The 17986-nt window shown below is 52.6% G+C and overlaps 6 protein-coding genes across 7 annotated transcripts; 2 read left to right on the top strand and 4 right to left on the bottom strand.

Annotated features, from left to right (window-relative positions):
* Positions 1-69: 69 nt before the first annotated feature.
* On the top strand, positions 70-2321 carry PV05_11314 (uncharacterized protein; the record flags this gene model as incomplete). Its single annotated transcript, XM_013454784.1, has 7 exons — positions 70-590; positions 642-767; positions 818-1538; positions 1597-1672; positions 1721-1955; positions 2004-2067; positions 2124-2321. Exons 1-7 carry the CDS (start codon positions 421-423, stop codon positions 2319-2321), a joined length of 1590 nt encoding a protein of 529 aa, XP_013310238.1. The 5' UTR covers positions 70-420.
* Positions 125-6328, bottom strand: PV05_11313 (uncharacterized protein). Its single transcript, XM_013454783.1, has one exon. It carries the CDS (start codon positions 6186-6188, stop codon positions 4287-4289), a length of 1902 nt encoding a protein of 633 aa, XP_013310237.1. The 5' UTR covers positions 6189-6328; the 3' UTR covers positions 125-4286.
* Positions 6329-6642: 314 nt separating this feature from the next.
* Positions 6643-8166, top strand: PV05_11312 (uncharacterized protein). Its single transcript, XM_013454782.1, has one exon. The coding sequence runs from the start codon at positions 6936-6938 to the stop codon at positions 8019-8021; it is 1086 nt and encodes a 361-aa protein (XP_013310236.1). The 5' UTR covers positions 6643-6935; the 3' UTR covers positions 8022-8166.
* Positions 8167-8238: 72 nt separating this feature from the next.
* Positions 8239-12087, bottom strand: PV05_11311 (uncharacterized protein; the record flags this gene model as incomplete). The annotated part of the gene is made up of 1 exon (XM_013454781.1): positions 8239-12087. The coding sequence occupies one exon, from the start codon at positions 12085-12087 to the stop codon at positions 8239-8241; it is 3849 nt and encodes a 1282-aa protein (XP_013310235.1).
* Positions 12088-12663: 576 nt separating this feature from the next.
* PV05_11310 (uncharacterized protein) lies at positions 12664-13810 on the bottom strand (the record flags this gene model as incomplete). Its single annotated transcript, XM_013454780.1, has 4 exons — positions 12664-12682; positions 12737-13392; positions 13450-13532; positions 13588-13810. 4 exons carry the CDS (start codon positions 13808-13810, stop codon positions 12664-12666), a joined length of 981 nt encoding a protein of 326 aa, XP_013310234.1.
* A 515-nt stretch (positions 13811-14325) lies between these two features.
* Positions 14326-17962, bottom strand: PV05_11309. 2 transcript variants are annotated; one of them, XM_013454778.1, is made up of 5 exons: positions 17603-17962; positions 17051-17297; positions 15106-15402; positions 14958-15051; positions 14326-14911 (listed from the first exon to the last, which is right to left on the bottom strand). In XM_013454778.1, the coding sequence occupies exons 1-5, from the start codon at positions 17773-17775 to the stop codon at positions 14745-14747; spliced, it is 978 nt and encodes a 325-aa protein (XP_013310232.1). In that variant the 5' UTR covers positions 17776-17962; the 3' UTR covers positions 14326-14744. The 2 variants fall into 2 exon arrangements, with proteins under 2 accessions (XP_013310232.1, XP_013310233.1); XM_013454779.1 differs by having other exon boundaries at positions 15106-17297.
* Between the last annotated feature and the right edge of the window lie 24 nt (positions 17963-17986).

Raw genomic sequence — 17986 nt, 5'->3', positions numbered from 1 at the left:
CGACGCAATGCATATGGGCAGGTCTCCATGGGGTGATCAAAGGCTGGGGTAAACAAGTCACTAACGTAACTCAGTAATTACGCGAGAGGAACGGAGACATTTTGGCGAGTCCCCTCAGGACGTTCTCCTATTACCCGGAAGAGGCTGAATGCGCAGATCTCGAGACTACACCATTTTCGACGAATGCTCTGCGCCAACAAGCGGTTCAAATCAACTTATTGCTCAAGGACACGGCTATGCAATGGAATGCAATGCTCGAGCCAACCCCAGTGGGTACTGGCGCTTCGGCTATACGTATGGAACGGCAAGCGAAGAATGGTAGTACTTATGTCAAGTGTCCTCCGTGATACCAAAGACTGAGTCGTGCCACTCCTGACCGACCGGAAAAAGACGTGGTTCATAGCAGAACGAAAGACCAACATGGTCGGTATATCAGTTGTGAAGCCAATGCATCGTGTGGAGAGAGAGGTCGCAGTCGCCGAAGCACCTGACTTGCATAGGGTGATATGGTATAAAGATCCAGGGCTTCGGAAGCTCTATGGCATGGCAATCGCCTTGTTCTTTGCATCCGCGACAACAGGATATGACGGGTGAGTGAAGAGTGACTCTGCTCGCAGAGGCCCAACCACTAACCATAATAGATCCATGTTGAATGGCCTGCAGATCCTTGATGTCTGGCAGGATTACTTCCATCATCCCACAGGATCCATCCTGGGTCTTTTTGGATCTATTTACAGCATTGGAAGTCTCGCCGGATTGCCTTTCGCGTAAGAAATCGTCCAGAAGGACAGAGACAGAGACGCCGACTTCCTCATAGGCCATATTTGTCAGATACCTTTGGTCGTCGAATTGCCATCATGGTAGGATGCCTGTTCCTCTTCGCCGGAGTCGCCATTCAGAGTGCGTCGCAAAACTTCTCCATGTTCATTGCTGGCCGGTTTCTTGTCGGCTTCGGAAACAGCATGTGCTCAAACTCTGCACCACTCCTCCTCACCGAGTTGGCCCATCCTCAGCACAGAGGAAGGGTGACAACGGTTTACAATCAGCTCTGGGACATTGGTAGCATTGCTGCAACTTGGATAACCTTCGGGACTTTCACAATCAAGAACAATTGGTCGTGGAGAATACCATCCATATTCCAAGCTTTTCCGACCCTCATTCTATTCTGCACGATATGGACGATACCTGAAAGCCCAAGGTGGTTGATCTCCAAGGACAGGCACTCGGAAGCATTGGCGACACTCGCAAAGTATCATGCCAATGGCGACGAAACAGACCTGACGGTGCAATTCGAGTTTCGCGAGATCAGGGAGACGTTGCACCTTGAATTCCAGTCGAAGCGGTCAAGCAGCTATCTGGACTTCCTCAAGACCAAGGGAAACCGGTATCGCCTGTTGCTGGTTGTTGCTCTTGGCCTTTTCTCTCAATGGAGTGGTAACGGCTTGACTTCATACTATTTCTCCCTTGTTATGAAGAGTATCGGAGTGACCAACAACAACGAACAATTCGAGATCAATGGTTGCAAGACAATTGTCTCGGTAAGTGACTGATCTAGCTGTTTTGACTGGCGAAGGGGCCACAACTGACATATTGCAGCTAGTGGTCGGTTTGATCGCCGCAGCGGTCGTCGACAAGGTTGGAAGAAGACCGTTATTCCTCAGTGCAACCTGTGGTAGGTTGACACAAAAGCCGAAGGTAGATGAAGCTGATGATTTTGCAGGAATGTTTGTTTCCTTCGTACTCTGGACGGCTTGCTCGGCATTGTATGACCTCGACGGCAACCTCGCAGCAGGAAAGACGGTCATCTTTTTCATCTTCCTTCACGGAGCCTTTTACAACATTGCTTGGTCTGGCCTCCTAGTCGGATACACTGTCGAAATCATGCCGTACAAGCTTCGTGCCAAAGGCCTGATGTTGATGAACTTCTTCGTGCAAGCGGCTCTTGTATTCAATCAGTGAGTTGGGCTGTGGTATCCGTTGTCGACAACCCTGACTGTAGGCAGATACATCAATCCCATCGGACTCGATCATTTACAGCCTCGATGGAGGTTCTACGCGATATATTGCGTAAGTGTACTCGCACCGTTCTCGAATTTTGGGACGAAACTGATCATTTGCTGCAGGGATGGCTGATGTTTGAACTCCTCTTTGTCGCACTCCTTTTTGTCGAAACGCGTGGTGTAACTCTCGAGGAAGTGGCCAAGATCTTTGATGGCGAGGACGCGGAAGTGGCTCACGTCGATCTTGATGTCGTCCAGGAGAAGGTGCAGACTTTGGCGGTCACTGAAGTCGAAGATGTCAGACCTGAACACAAGGTTTAGCAGATTTGCGAATACTGGAACTGAGCAACACCCGCATGTGGTGCTTTTCAAGTCCAGACAGGGCGGTGCAAGATAAATTTCAGCGCCAGGTTGCTTGCCGTCCCGTTGTGAAGGAAATGAAATGCGTTGATGGCGGACATCGGTGCGAGACCATCCACCCCGCTGTAGTACGCAAGAACAATACCCGGATTGCGCTGGATCGGAGGCCACGCAAGGGAGAAGGAGAGACGGTCAGTTCAAGAAATGACAGTCTGGTACAATGTTGACATATTGTGCCCCTTACTCTGATGTAGGCCCCATCCCCGCTTGAAGATTGCAACATGTACTGCATTCTCTTTTCAGGCCTTTGGCTGCCACCAAAGTTGACACGGCTCGCGTGCCAATGGTTCATCCCATTAGACCATAAAGCCTGGAATGCTTCGCTGCTGTACCAACGCCTCTTGCTGTGGAATGCATCAGATAGTCGCCCACAGAACAATAACACCATGATCATTCTCATGATTATGACCGCAATCCGCTTCCGCAAGTATTCTTGCAAGAATAGATCTCGAGTCTCACTCAACGATGGTCTCCGGTGGCAATTCAAGTGCGCGGCATAGGCCCGGTCTCTCTCACGACAAAATCAGCGCACAGTTTGCCGTCGATACATGGACACCTCGTGACGGCCGTTTCGTACTGTGGTACTATTGCACTACAACTCTGTCCCATCCCTCCATAGCCATCGCTAGAAATGCTACCTTCCCGGATGAAGAGCCGGAGATGGACGAGCGAGACGTTCACGCCATAGTCGAAACGATCCTTGACGATCGCTGGCAATTAATCGAGCCTCAATTGAGCCCGGGTGGCCATTTCCCCAAGCCAACACGTGATGGCTGGGCTCCCTGCGATCATGGCATGTGTTGCTCCCGGGTCGCCAGGTCTGTCCGGAGAACGTCAGTGATGCGAAGCCCCAATATCCGGACAAGACGGGATCAAGATGTTGCAGACAAGGCCACAAGGTTATGGCAGGGCACTTGGGACGAGCTCTTGTCATGTTCAAGGGAGCATTGCGCAAGTTCTGATGGGAGTTCTGCGCTCAGCAGCGAGCCATTGTCGTCTGAAAAGGAAAATCGAAACTTTTTCTCGCGCCTTTTCTCGTCTTCTGCGTCTATAGCACCGTCGCAAGGGACGCAAGGCCGACGTCAGCATTCTAACCACCCCAGTCAACGTTCGTGGAGCTCTTTGAGCTCTTCCAAGATTATATATGACCCAACATCGCCCAACCCTTCGGAAGAGGACCGACTTCTGCAGTTGTATAATCAAAGGTCCAGCGCTTCTAGCAGATCGGTTGCGTCCCGCAGGTCGGTACGTGCGAACAGAACACCGCCGGAACCAGCAGTTCCAGTAGAAGTGAACCATCAGGATGACGAGTCTCCCATTCCTGTCCGAGAGGGCGGTTCCAGACAAAGTACAAGATTCCTTCCGAATATACAGGCTTCTTGGTTCGTCCTTCGGAACACTATCGCCATGATATCTTGTATAGTTGTGCTGGACCCAACTTTCGAGTTTCTCTGTGCGAATTTGCACAGAAGACGGAGTCCCGATCTATCCTGGCCAACATTTCGTCGAGGATTCGAGCTGAGCTGTACACTACATTGTGTATGGCGGCTCATCGATGCTGGTTTCCGAATATTGGAACGGTGGTTCTGGAGCCGTTGGTCGATCGAGGCTAGTCCACCACAAATGCCACTCTTATCGAGTACCACAGAGATGGCTTGCGGAGCTGTGACATGCACGATAACAGCATTCGTCTGCTACCATCTCAGCCTGAGCCATGCATGGTATTTGTGCAACGAGGTGTTACTGCTGTTGTTACCACACCAGAATCCCACCAGTTAAGACCCCACCGGTGCACCTCGAGAGCCAGCATGGACACCATAAGAGAACCTCATGTGGGCAGCCCAAACACATCAAGCAAGCAAACAGTTATGAGGAGCCCCACCAGCGCGTTTTCCCTCTCACACCACCAGCGTTGTAGGCCGACTCCTCCTCTTCAAACTGCAGCCTCTCAACGACTTGACGAGCTCTGAAACTCTTGACAAACTTCCAAGCTTCAGTATCTGCCAGATTCCAAGCTTCCGCCACTCTCCGGATCTTGACCACCTCTTCATCCTTACTGCTGACGGTTTCCGCAGCCTTACGCAGAAGCTCGACTTCAATAGCCGCCTGCTCTTCTGTAGGCGGACTAGGGTCTGAGCCTTTCTTACGTTCGGCGGGAAGTCCGGCAGGAGATTTGGCCCAGCGCTCAGGTCCAGGAACTGGAGGAAGAGACTCACCATGAGAGATTGCCGTCCTGGGGATGGGGAAGCCGAAGTGCCAATCAAGGTGTTCGAGCCAGTCTTGTGGAAATGGGGCGACCTTTTCCTCTTTTGGATGAGCATCATTGGTTGGCGACCTTGGAGGAGGCGGTGGTGGCCAAAAGGACACAGGGAAGTGCTCGGTTGTAAACCACAAGGAACGACTGCTACCATATTCAGAAGCAACCGCATCCTTGAGACTCACAACTCGGCTCGGACCACCCCGAGAATTCCCAAGAAGGTCGCGAGTTACAGTATTGATCCACGGATCCCTGTCAGTATGTCGCCTGATGTGTGCGACGGTTATCGCATCGCTTAGATTGGCAAGGGCTGTCATGGTGTACGGATGGGGCACAATGGCAATTGTGAACAAGGATGATGTATTCCGAAAAGAAGGCGCGGTGGTTATCCTCAGCTTTGAACCGATACAAGGACTGCACTTGGATCGGTTGGGAGGACAAGACGATTGCAGAATTGAGCTTGGGCACTCGGCAAGGAGTTTCGCCAGATCCTTAGCTGGTTTTACAAGTGAGAATGTGTGCGCTGCAAGGGGTTGCAAGACAGCGATGCCGCTGCTGAAGCTGTTCTGCCAGATGGTATGAAGGTGAGCGATCATAAGCTGATTGAGTGACCGTCGACCTTTATTGGGGTCTTGCAGGATTTGCTCAGCCAAGGCCGGGTACTTAGCAGGTATGGTCTGAGAGTCGTAATGCGCGATCGAGGTTGGCTGCTCGACTTTGAACAAGTCAGAGCCTATGGCCTCTGTCATTGATGTAGACGCACTGAGTTTGACATTTGCAAGAGCTCCTTTTATGGCGTCGTTTATCTGAACTTGTTCACCAGCGTAGAGGCCAGATCCGAGACCTTCGAACCTGAGGAGGTGTGGATATTGTCCACGCCGTAGATGTGCGAGCAAAAGATCGTCGTATGCACCCATGGGCAGACAGTACCAGCTGGCCAGAAGCCCCGTTCCCATGTGAGCCCACGCCAGCCACTGCCGGAATTCTTGTTCCAATGCTGGTGACAACTTCTCGGCTTGTACAGTCTGATACAGTGGATGGCTCATGGCCTCTGCCTCTGTCAGAACGACAGGTCGAAAGCCGTGAGCCCACCATGCTCGACGCCAGGTCAAGAGTAGCTCTTGGTCCACCTTTTTAATCTCCTCGTCCTTTTTGATGGTTGTGTCGTAGTAGGTGTACACGGGAGGCCGTGCACGCAGCGGGGGAAGGACGATGCGTTCCTCGTCTAGAGTCACCGAGGAAGAGAAGGGATTCTGCCATGTCCAGTCACTGTACCAGGAGCTGTCTCCATGCGTGCTGTTCTTCTGCTGAGGAGGCTTGTGGGCAGATTTCTGAAAGGTGAACCGGAAGGGAACATTGAAGGTTGATATCGACTCACGGAGTGCTTCTTTGTAAGTCGCTGGATCGTTGAGGGCACCGGTCGAAGGTTTTGAAGAGATGGTGAATATTACAATGCCGATAAGGAAGACTGCGCCGACAAATAGGTATCTCGAGAAATGCCGTGGAGGCATGATGATTCCGCTAAAGAACAAAGGACTGAACGGGAGAGGAAGAACACAGTTGAATCTATAGCATGAATCTCAACATTCTGACTGCCCCCTGCCCTCATGCAAGCAAGGTAGGATAGGAAGAAGATTTGAGCGGTGTTGCGTAACCCCATCCGAGATTGAGATGAACGCGTTGCAGCTAATGACCTACTTGTAACTAAGGGCGGTCCCCAGAAAAGTTGCAGATTGGGGTTGGTGTCACCTAAGGAGCCTAAAAAGTGCAGGCCCAGGACCCCGAATTGCTTACCTAAAGAGCCACCCAAGAGCCACCCAAGAGCCCTATTGGGCAAGGTGCTGGCCCAGAGTCTGAACAAGCATGATGAAGCCTTGCACCAAGCTAGCCTCGTCTCTAGTCCTACTAATTGCTATCCCTGATTGATTCACCTTACTACCCTGAAGCCGCATCAGCGAAATATATGTTGGTACCCAGTTGAATACTACCTCCCGCTTATCGAACACAATGCGAGAATACGCGCCTACCTATCATCACGATCCTGTAGAAGCACATCCCGTCAAATCTGCACAATCGTCGACTGCCCATCGATGCACGTATTCGTACTACTCCATCTACAGAACTAGGCTCCAACCAACAGAGACCTATAAGTAGCCTCGACGAGTCTCGGTGGTCTTGTTATCGAGACTTTCCACGCCCAATCTTCATTGAAAGAACACAAAAACCCCCTCCAAAGAAAAATAAGCAAATACGCAGATATGACAAGATCTGACCTGTTCACCTCTGACCCAAACTGGACCGCCTTTGCCGAAAAGCAGGGCTACCTGAAACCAGCAGGGGCACCATCACCGTCACCCAACGTCCCCGTCACACTGGACATCCCTTCAGACCGCGCCGAGCAAGCCATCGACGAGGCAAAATGGTCTCAAGACCACCCTCTATCGTCCGTTGGCTATGACTCCCGGCTGTCGACCATAACCGTGCGCGACGGCACCGCGATCAGTGTGAAGATTTCATTCCCGGCTCGTCTAGCTAATGAAACCCAGACCCAGACCCAGTCCGAATCCAAATCCAAACTTCCAATCCTCTTCGTCACCCATGGTGGCGGCTGGGTGCAGGGCACGCACGTCACCGAAGAAGCATGGCTGTTGTGGCCGCTCTATTCGCGATTCGACATGCTCATCGTGAGTGTCGAGTACCGGATGGCGCCGGAGCACCCCTTCCCGGCATGGATGGACGATAGTTGGGACGTGCTTGAGAAGCTCCTCTCCGAACCTACCACATTTCTATCCCATTTCTCCGCTGCTTCCGCTGAGTCGAGCAGCTCAATGGGCAATGTCGACATAGATACGGACAAGGTGATTCTTCTCGGATCCTCCGCTGGCGCAGGAACGGCTGCATACCTTTCGCAGACCTGCCGGGACAAAAGCATTCCGATCTACGGCGTGGTTTTGAACGTGCCTTTATTGTGTGACTACCGCCATCTCCCTGAGGATTGTCAGTCGAGCTATGAGCAAGTCACGAGCTCGCTATTGTCGGCAGGCGACATGCGCGCGATGTGGGACGTGATCATCCCGTCGCCAACAGTAGGAGCAGATCCCAAAGCGAGCCCGTTGCTGGGCGATGTCAAAGGTTTACCCAGACATTTGGTTTTCGTGGCAGGACAGGATCCGCTACGGGATGAGGGATTAAAATATGTGCAAAACTTGGACGAGGCCGGTGTGGAGGTCAAGCTGTATACGTACCCGGGTGTGCCGCATACATTTGCGGAGTTCTGGGAATTGGATGCGACGGCGAGGTTTTGGGAAGATCTCAGGAGCGGACTCAAAGAATGGCTGGCGTAGAAGTATCAGTGGCGACGCTTGACAATACAGGTGGGTGGACGTTCTTATTGTTAGAACTGTGACAAAGAGCTTCAACACGCAAGAAAATCAGACAGACAAGGAAATAGGAAATCATATGAGAAGGCACCTTCGAGTGGCATTCGACCTACTTCAGTGACAGTCTTACAAGGTCGTTCCATCAAAACAACAACACTCGCCCTCTCCCTCTTCGTCGTCCTCACCGTCCGAACCCAACGAACTTCCCAGTACTCGAAAGCATCTTCCCACCTTGCTGCGCCGCGCCTTTCCCAACATCACCTGCCTTTCCAGCAGCTCCCACCGCAGCCGTACCAGCACTCTTACCGGCGTCCGTTGCCTTTCCAGCGCCCTGGGTGGCAGTCGACCCAACACTCTGGCCTACCTCTGTTGCTTTGCCTGCGGCTTTCGACGCGCTAGAATAAACACCCTGAGAGACATCGGCGCCGGGATCTTGCGACGTCGGCCCAGCTGCTCCAACCTTCTCCTTACCCTCGTTGTTTTGCTTTGACTCACTCGGACTCTTTAGGCCTGAAACAGCACCCTTGGCTTTTTCACCGGCCCCCTGCGCAGCACCCGTCGCTCCGGATGGAATGCTCGCCAACCTTTCGCCAATCGATTCAGCAGAAGGTGCACCTGGCTGTCCTTCACCTCCAGACGGTGACCTGACGGCTTGCTGCTGGCTTGATGCTCTCCGCGGCCCAAGTTTAGGAAGCTGCGACTTCGCGCCGGACACCTGTCTTACAAGATCCGGCGTCGGAACAGATGTTGGTGGCGACTTGGCCCCTGAAGAGAGTCGCTCAAGTTTCGCCGGTGGCGACTTCATCCCTGAGGCTTGTCTCACGAGCTTCCCAGGTGGAGACTTGATTCCTGACGGTGTCCTTTCCAACTTTCCCGAGGGGAGTCTGTCCAATTTTGGCGGTCTTGCTTTCTCACCAGCCCTGGACGGTGTCTTATCCAGCTTCGGCCTCTGAGCATTGACGTTCTTCGATGACGATGCCCGCTTCTCGAGTTTTGGGGGAGCTTTCTTGTCCGCACCACGGCCACCAAAACCGAGTCTAGGCATACTAGGCAAGTATGACGCTGCTCTGGAGGTATAAGTTTGCCCTGCCTTTGCTGCATTTTGCGCTTGTCCTGTGGCTGCTTTGCCAGCATCGCCAGCCTTGCCAGTCGCAGTGTTAAGTCCCTTCTGGGTTGTCTGTTGGGCTGTTTTCGCCGCGTCTTGTCCTCCTCCTACGGCAATATTACCTGCGTCGCCCGCCTTGCCAGCCGTCGTATCCAGACCTTTCTGCACGGTCTGGCCCGTATTCTGGGCTGTGGTGCCCACTGCATCTGACACGTCTCCTGCCTTGTCCTTGACAGGTTGTGGCGCCCGATCCTTAGCTTGGTGTATGATTGGTGCTTTGTCTGCAACTCGCCTTGTTGACTTCAGAGCTGGATTGTCCTTCGGGTTGAGAGTGTTCTTCACTGTTGTGGTCGCTGTCTCAGAAACGGCCCCCGCTGTGCCTTTTGCGGTGGATGCAGTGGTATCAGCTGCTTTCGTTGCTGACTCTTTGGTCTTGCCAGTGGGTGTCTTCCGCTCTCGCTGTTCCTTGCCACTTCTGAGTGAGGATAGAGAAGGCAGATACGACGATACCTGCGACATGTAGCTCTGTCCTTGGTCGGTGGCACCTTTTGTGGTCTTCCCTGCCTGATCACCGGGCCTTTTCACGTCCTGGGAGGCCTTTTGCTGAGCGGCGCCGGCCGGCGTCGTCTTGCTGGTATACGGCATGCTAGGCAGACTCTTGTACAACCTCGTCGCATAGCTCTCTGTCGAAGCCTGCGCGTCCTTTGCAGTCTGGCCCGCCACGTTCCCTGCTCCCACGTTCCCTGCTTGGGTCGGGTCTTTGGCCACGTTCTGCACGTTCCCAGGAGCCTTGTCCACATCCTTCTTACTCGGTAGATTTGGCACGTAGAAATACTCAATGGCCCTGGTGACCAGAGTCTTCTTCGTCTGATCCTGGACCTTCTTCTCCAGCTCACTGGCCTCCGCCTCCGCCTCAGCAGCTTCATCCTCCTTGCCGCCCGTACTCTCGCGTCGCGTCAACCACCTCTTCTGACTCGCAAGCGACTCCTTTCTCTCTTTCTCCTCCATCTCCGCAAGCAACTCCCTCTCCCTCTCCACGGCATCCATATCAATATCCTCGAACCCGATCTTCTTCAAAATCGCCCCAATGAGATACCTATACCGCTGGTGGCTGCTCACATCCTCCGAGACGTCAAAGTTCTCCACGCCACTCAGACCCTCGACTTTCTGCAGGCCCGCCACCCCAAACTGCACCGCACTAGTCCTGTACATGAATCCCAACACATAATCATTCTTACTGTACACATTCACCAGGCGTCCAGCGACCACACTGCGCAATACCCGCCAGTCACTCGTATCACTTGGGGTCGGGCTTCCAATCAGCACCGCGTTCTCGACGATTCCAAACTCGCCCCGTCTCGCCAGGCTCATAAGACACGTATACACGACCCTCGCGCCGAGACTGTATCCGATGAGCGTAACGGGCCTTTCACCTTGCGCCCTGTTCACCAAAGCGTCGGCAAGCACCTCTCCCGCCTTCTCCGCTCGAGTTTTGGCCACACTGAACGGATTGTCTATGACGCGCGCCACCTTCATCAGCGCGACCGGCCACATCGCACCAGCCAGTTCGGCAAAGATCGTACGCTTGACAATCTCGCTCTGCGCATAACCCCATGCAGCGCTCTGCACGACGCCGTTCATCGCATTCCCTAGATTCAAAAGGGCCTCGAGTTCGAACTTCAGCGCAAAAACCTCGGCTCCGGTACCCAGCACGCGCCACGGCTTGACGACCTCCTCCTTCTCGGTCAACCACCCGGACACACCTACCGTGACTCTGAGCTTATGATCATGCTCACTAGCCTGTTTGGCGCCCTCGTCCTCGTCCTCACTCGTGCGCTTATCACTGGCGCCATGCACAGGCAGGAACTGAAAATCCTCGACCTCCCGCGCATACTGGTCCATCATCTGGCCTGTCATCCGGCCACCATATGCGCCAAATAGACCGCCCACAAGCATAGTACTCCCCGCTACACTGCCCAGATAAGCCGCTGCGCTCGTCGCACCGAGGCCCAGCCCGCCCATCACGCTGCCCACGCCGGCCGCAACAAGAGGAGCGGCAAGGCCGCCCGACACTCCCAAGATTGCGGCGCCAGCGGCCGTTGCAAGCGCCACCTTCCGCCGCCTCGAATCCTTGTTCGCTTCGATCTTGGCTTCCATCGCTTCGTCGGCGGTCATTTCGCGAGCGTGCTCCAGCAGACCCTTGGCAGTCGTGTACTCGTCCTGCTCGAACGTTTTGAGTGGCAATTTAAGCGACGACGTCAAATTGAGCATAAGGACACGACTGTACGCGTTGTAATGTTCGAGACTAATCAACAACAACAATATCGAATGCAGTACCAACGTACGCTCCTTCATGGCCATCTTGGTAAGCGGCGTCCTGGCTGGGGGGAAGAGGTCTTTGAATTTCAGATTCACTGCTTTGTTGCCTGCTTCCATCACCTTGCCCGTCGTCATAGGCGCCGTCGGCTTCGATGTATCGGCTTTGCCGGCACTCTTTTTCACGTGCTGTTTCGCGGTCCGGCCACTGTTGACGACCTCGCCTACGCGCATGATGACATGCTCGCGCCAGTCATCGTACGCTTTCAGGGCGTCTTTCTTGAGATTCTTCATCTTTGCCGTGGCCAAGTCCTTGTCGCTTTCTTCTTTGAGTTTGCGTTCGCGGTCGAACGCCGAGACATCGGCGTGCGGATCGGCGGCCATCATCTTTTCATCTTCGCTCATTCCCTCGCGGAGTAGAGCTTTGTTGAGACCGGCTGTTGAGTTGAAGTTGTCTTGAATTAGTTTCCGCATGGACTCAGTCAATTTGGCAATGAGGAGTGTGAGGTCGGCGCGTTGGTTCTCATCGAGAATGGTTGTGAGGTCCATCTCATTCTTGTTGGTCTCCTGGCCTTTGCTGGCCGACTGAGGCTGCTTTTGGTCCGTCATATTGGCTGAAAAGAGCACAGCTCCACTTCAGATACACTATTCCAGTATGATGTGGCTGCAGGCATTTATTGGACAGCCACTGCAAAGAATCGTTGAACTACCGTCCAGTTGATCAGCAAAACTTGAGCAGGCGAATATCGACCTCAAGCAAGGCGTCGTCAAAGCGACTAGCAAAGAGCAATAGTAAACGACAAAATTGAGCTGAGAAAGAAGTCGAGGTGTGGCGGTGCAGGCTCTTGTAATCGGAACGAAATGCTGCGTGGAAGTGACGTAGACTCCGAAGGGATTCCAGGGATGTCCCCTGTCGCAAAAGGTCCCTTTCTGCAGAACACGAGCACGATCGCCAAAACCTGGAAAAGAAGAAAGTAAATGGAGAGAAGGATCGTACTGTGTTTGGTGGTATCTTGATAATTCATCTCATTCGTCTTTGCGTGGGCACGTTTTCTTCTGGATCGCAGCTGGGATTCCGCTCGCTCAGAGATATGACCAGAAGGCTTTTCTTATGCATTCCTGTCCAGATTTTGTTGAACACCAAGCGCCGTTCACCTGTTGATGCGTTGCAAAACATGCGGCGGTCTATAGAATGGTGCCAAAGCTGTGGATAGCGTCAGCAAATGTCCGGTCACCATAACAGGAAGGACACACTCACCCAAAGGTCTGCTTGATACTGCGAACGTAATAACCTTCCCAATTCCTCTGCACCACCTCTTCTTGTCCGACCGGTACTCCAGTCCATGTCACTCGCATATTGGTCACTCGGTCGACATCGTTCTGGTCAAAGAAGATCTCTTGTGTACTTGTATGTCCTTCGGGCCATTGTGCTAACCTCCATTTTTGTACGATTTTCTTCGGAGGCTCCAATGTGACGAATTCTCCCGACACGTTGCCGTCGAAGATGGCAAATTTTCCACCTGGCTTGGCTCCCTCAAATACTCGTGGCGGGGCTCGTGTAAATGCAGCAAGGCGCTGAGGATCGGTGAATGTTTGATACATTTCTTCTGCAGTTGTCCTGAACTCATCCGTAGCTGTCACTGTGGTTGTGTTGACAGAGGATGTGCCGGTAGTTGTAGTGGTTGTGGCGGAGGTGGAGGTAGGTGTCCGTTCTCTTTCAGGGTGCCATGTAGGCGTTGCAACACCGCTCGAAGGATTCGAGGTGGATGTATGTTGTAGATCCTTTCCATGCTCTTTAATCAAGGAAGGCCCGAGAGTAGAGAAAACTTTCCGAAGTTCGGGTGTAAGTTTCGTGCGCACCAGGTCTTTGACCGGTTGCTTTTCTTTCTTTTCGGAGTAAATGTCTATCTCAAACTGTTGCAGTGTTAGTTCATTGACTCAGATGCCAGCGCGAGAGCAACTGGAACATACAACGTACTCGTCTGGCTCCGTGTCGTACGCGCACTCCGGGACCCGGATGCTACCACTGACATCTGTGCCGTCTGCTGTCTTGCCTAGGCGAGTTGTCAGCACATGTGGTCCGGACAGCAGGCTGGGATTCTTCCGCACCTTCGTATTCCAATTGTAGGACCACGTCGAAAATTGTTATGACTTTGCCTTTTCTCTGGCTCACCTCCACATCCCCGTCCATCGACACCAGTTTCGTGATCTGTGCGGTCACCCCATCCTCTTCTGCCGAAAGCTTTTTGCATTCCGTGTCTAGATAGTCCTTTGCCCACTGCCCAGCATCTTTCATCACCCAGTGCCAGTTGTTGGGATTGTGGAGGACCATGGTTGATAGAGGAGGACAGTCGAAGGCTCAAGTCAGGGCAATAGGAGTTCTATCTCAAGGTAGGTCAGAAACTGTGTCCAACTAGGTCGTCTGTGTTTGTGCTTGGGAATGAAGTATTCAGATATTCGGCGTAGTGCCTTGTAAAGCTGATCCGCATGCAAAGAGTACAAGTCTTCTCAGACTGGTGCCAGCTGGAGTCTCATCACGAAAATTGGGCCTATGAGGGACAGATTGACATACCGTTTAGGAGCAAAGCTGAACAAATATACACTTCGAACGACACAGCAACCTTTTATTTCGTAAATCGTGAGAGAAGAGGTGCGAAGGACATGCAATCCGAGCGCCGGAAACATCTAGAATTTTGGAAGCGATGGTCCCGTTCATCGCCTTGCCAAGAATTTGCGCACCAGAATTACTCCGCCGACGCTGCAAAGGAGAACATCTTACCAGCAAGGGCAGTATGCAGTGGGAGACACCCTTGGGAGAGTAAACAGCACAAGGACGAAGACCTGCAATGTATGAAAGTGATCATTCAATTGATCTTTTCGATCTGAATCCCTATTGCGGCTCCGATCGCATGTCCAAGCCCAATTCAGCTCGGGAATCTCATCGCTGTCTGTAAACTGGGGAATTATGTGCCATATCTGACTCGATAACAAAACGGCTCGACTGCTCGACTGCTCAACAACTGAGAGCGCGCAACGCCGCGGAGCTCTACCATCCATCCAACCGGCTCCAATACTCTGACATATGACATTGTGTGGCTCCTTAGACCAGTGTATCACTCTTCAAGGGCCTTCCAAGACACCAATTCTTCTTTCCCATATCTCTTGTCAAGCCTTCAGCATTTTTTCGGTAGGGGTAATTCTGGACTCGTTCTTCCGGTAGTGTTTCTCGCCAGCTCCTGGGTTTCGCGAACTGTCTGTTGTCTGGCTCAACGGGCCTTCTCGATGTACTCGGCACTTGGTTTCTCGTATTTGGCGCAGAAGAAGCGGTCACTGTGTCTCGACAACCAATTGGCGAACTTGATCAATTCGGCCTTCAATCTCGCGACCTGTTCTTGATCCAAATTGGTCTGAGCTGCGATCTCTGGCATGTTGGCTGCATCGGGTTAGTGACTGCGCCTGAGGGTAAATTGAAGACATACTGAGCATGCGGCCGACGAATTCACCACCATAGCAATCTCCTGGACCTTTGCCCTCCCAGTCCTTGTACTTGCCCGACTCCCAGAGTTTGCGCATCTGGATCCCAACTCGTCAGTATCACAGCCAGCGGAATATGTGCATGCAAAATACCTCGGCCAACTGAGGACGTTCGAAGCGATACAACAAGAGCTTGCCGATGGTCTTCTCGAAGTAGATTTTCAAACCAGCCACGAACTCTTCAAGAATGTCTGCTTCTGCGGATCCAATCATTCGATTTTTCTTCTCTGCATTGAAGTATTCGTCGAAGATGTAGTTTGCTGGCGCACTGCTTGGAAGCGGGACGAGGAGCATCGACTTGGTGACGTTTTCCCAATCATCGACGAGGAGGTTCTTGAGGTGGTCAGGGAGGGTAAATCGGATCGATGGGCGATTGTAAAATGCATCTTCCTGTGGATAATCACGGCCAATGTTAGGATGTTTCTCTCCATCAGTCAGAATGTTAAAGGAATCCGCCTCCGGGTACTTGATGACGGTCCAGATCTTTTTCGTGGCGGGCTTTCCAGTTCCAAATAGTTCATATTCGAGGTAGTGTCCCAAAGCATCCCGGACAGCACCTGAGGCGGGTTCCCAAACCGGTGACGAGTCTTGCCAGGTGCGCTGTGGCGGCATCTGTGCTCTAGAGGTACGTTCATGAATGGGCAATTGGACCTGGTCTCGTCGCGTCTCGTTGGTGACGAATGCGACTTCATTCAAGGGCGGAGGAAGCATCATCACGTCGATGGCAGTCAGATTCAACTCCTCCGTGAGTTGGGTCAATTGAGTTGGTGTGAATCGAGTCCCAGCACGTAGGATTTCTTGGTAGCGCGCTCTCTGTGCTGCGGTCTGTTCTTTGGGTCGAGAGTATGTAGGCGCAGGTGGCCCCTCGGGTCGAGAGTGTGTAGGCGCAAGTGGTACCATAAGTCTGTCCATAATCTGTTCGTTGATATGATGCCATGGATCTCGAGGTCCTCCGTCTTTGCCTGGTGAGAAAGAATTGGCGGTGTCATTGGGGGGCGGGCCGCGGGATGCATGATATCCTCGCGAGTTGTCAGAGGTTATTGCGGTTCTGATTCTTCTCGGTCCCTGCGGTCTGTTTCTCTCATATTCCGGACCATATCTCAGTGACATGAGTATGTGGGCAGCTTCGATCATCTCAGCCTCACTGTCAGACATTTCGATGGTTTCTTCCTCGATGTCGTACGCTTTGATGGTCTCGCCCTCAATGTCGGAGGCTTCAATGGTCTCGTCGTCAATATCGGAGGCTTCGATGGTCTCGTCGTCACTCTCAGATGGTTTGATGGTTTCGTCCTCAATGTCGGGAGCTTTGATGGTCTCGTCCTCGCTGTCAGATGCTTTTAAAGGTGGTAACTGGAACAAGGCGCGGAATCTTCTTCCAAAGGGTGGTGAGGGTGGTGAGTAGGTGTGCGTGGCAGAAAGACCTGGCGGATTCCCTTTTCTGGTGTTTGACTTCACATCCTCTTGGGATGTTGTCGTTGGTCTCTTGGCCGCGGGACTGACACTTCTGCTTCTGGCTGCTCGCTTTTTGTTTGCGGCGCTGACGTGACTTGCACCCTTTGAAGTTGCTCTCGGTGGCTTGGCGGCTTTGAGTCGGTTTTTGTGGATGTTGTCGCTCGAGAACAAAGGCCGTGACGGTGCTGCTAGACGAGATGCAGCTTGTACAGCAGCACGACGCGGGACATACGGCGTAAGATCAAGGTTTGTCTCATTGCTGAGCACAGGGTCTCGACGCTTTCTCTTCTGGCCTCCGCCAGGATTCTTTCCAGAATTGTCCTTGTCCATCTTGGCTTCCAATTCAAGTTGTCAGGTAGGGTGTGGATGTTGTTTCCTCAACTTGGTGATGATGCGACAGTCCTCGGTGAGTTCAGTGCTTTGTTGTTGCTCGATCCAGTGTTCAAGAGCAGATGCCAGCCAGTCGTCAGGGTCTCCAAGATGGTCGAGGTATCCAAGAGGGGATCCAAGGTATGGTTTACACAGGGAAGGGCAACAATCTCATTCCACAAGCAGGTATGAAGGGACAGGGCTTGGGGCCACGAACCTTTTCAATGTCGTTATCTCTTGCACGTTTGGTGCCTCTTCCTCCAGCAGGGACAGATGAAGTACGTTCCTCACTGCCTCTTCCAGAACCAAATTCGGAACCGTGGCCACGACGGGTTTTGCCTGTGGATTTTGGAGGTACTCTTGACGCAGTTGCTGCAACGAGTTCTCGTCTCAGGTTGGCCGCGAGTTCCCGATTGTCGTCTGTAAGCTTGCGCAACCGATCTTGAGGCACCCAGTCGTCCCAGCTAGATGGACAAGGGTCAGCGGTGTCTTTCCTGGGTCATTGAGGGAGATTTTGATGGCATGAGAGTGGTTTGTGATGGGGCATCACAAAGGCAGTGGTGTTTTGATGACGCGACAGTGAAAAACACAGGTTCACAACAATTATCAAGGCGGCACAAGGCGGTGGAATGGCGCTACCCAGGCTTATTGGACAATTTCAGGGGGTACGGCGAGATAGAGCAGTGCAGCCTTGAGTCACTGGCGGACAACATTGTGCAGGAGGCTGAGGGATAGGACTGTGAATGAAAGGGTCCATGGGAAGACTCACGTATTCTTCCATCCTTTGTAATGGACTCGATATTCATGAGCAGAAGTCTTGTCCTTGGGATCAACTCGACGGACCTCCAGAACTTTAGCCTCATACAGCAGCTCGCCGTGAAAGCACAAGGCTCTCTCGTCCTTCTGGTACATTGGCTTAGATTCTGAGGTTTGTGGTGCCATGATGAAGTCTTGTTCTGATATCGGTCGCGACTCAATGCCCGGTGTCAATGTCGTGATAGGGGTGCGAGAAAGAAAGAAGAAAGAACCAACTCCACGCCTCAATGAAGAAAAATCCCTGCGCCTATGCTATTGATCAAACAGTCTGGGAACAAGCCGGTCTGGAGGAAAGGGAATGCTGATGGGTGAGATGTGCTGTGAAAAGTTGAGGATG

Source organism: Exophiala xenobiotica (genome assembly GCF_000835505.1).
Source record: "Exophiala xenobiotica strain CBS 118157 unplaced genomic scaffold supercont1.7, whole genome shotgun sequence".
Lineage (NCBI taxonomy): Eukaryota > Fungi > Ascomycota > Eurotiomycetes > Chaetothyriales > Herpotrichiellaceae > Exophiala > Exophiala xenobiotica.
This window is presented reverse-complemented; position numbering and strand designations above follow the sequence as displayed.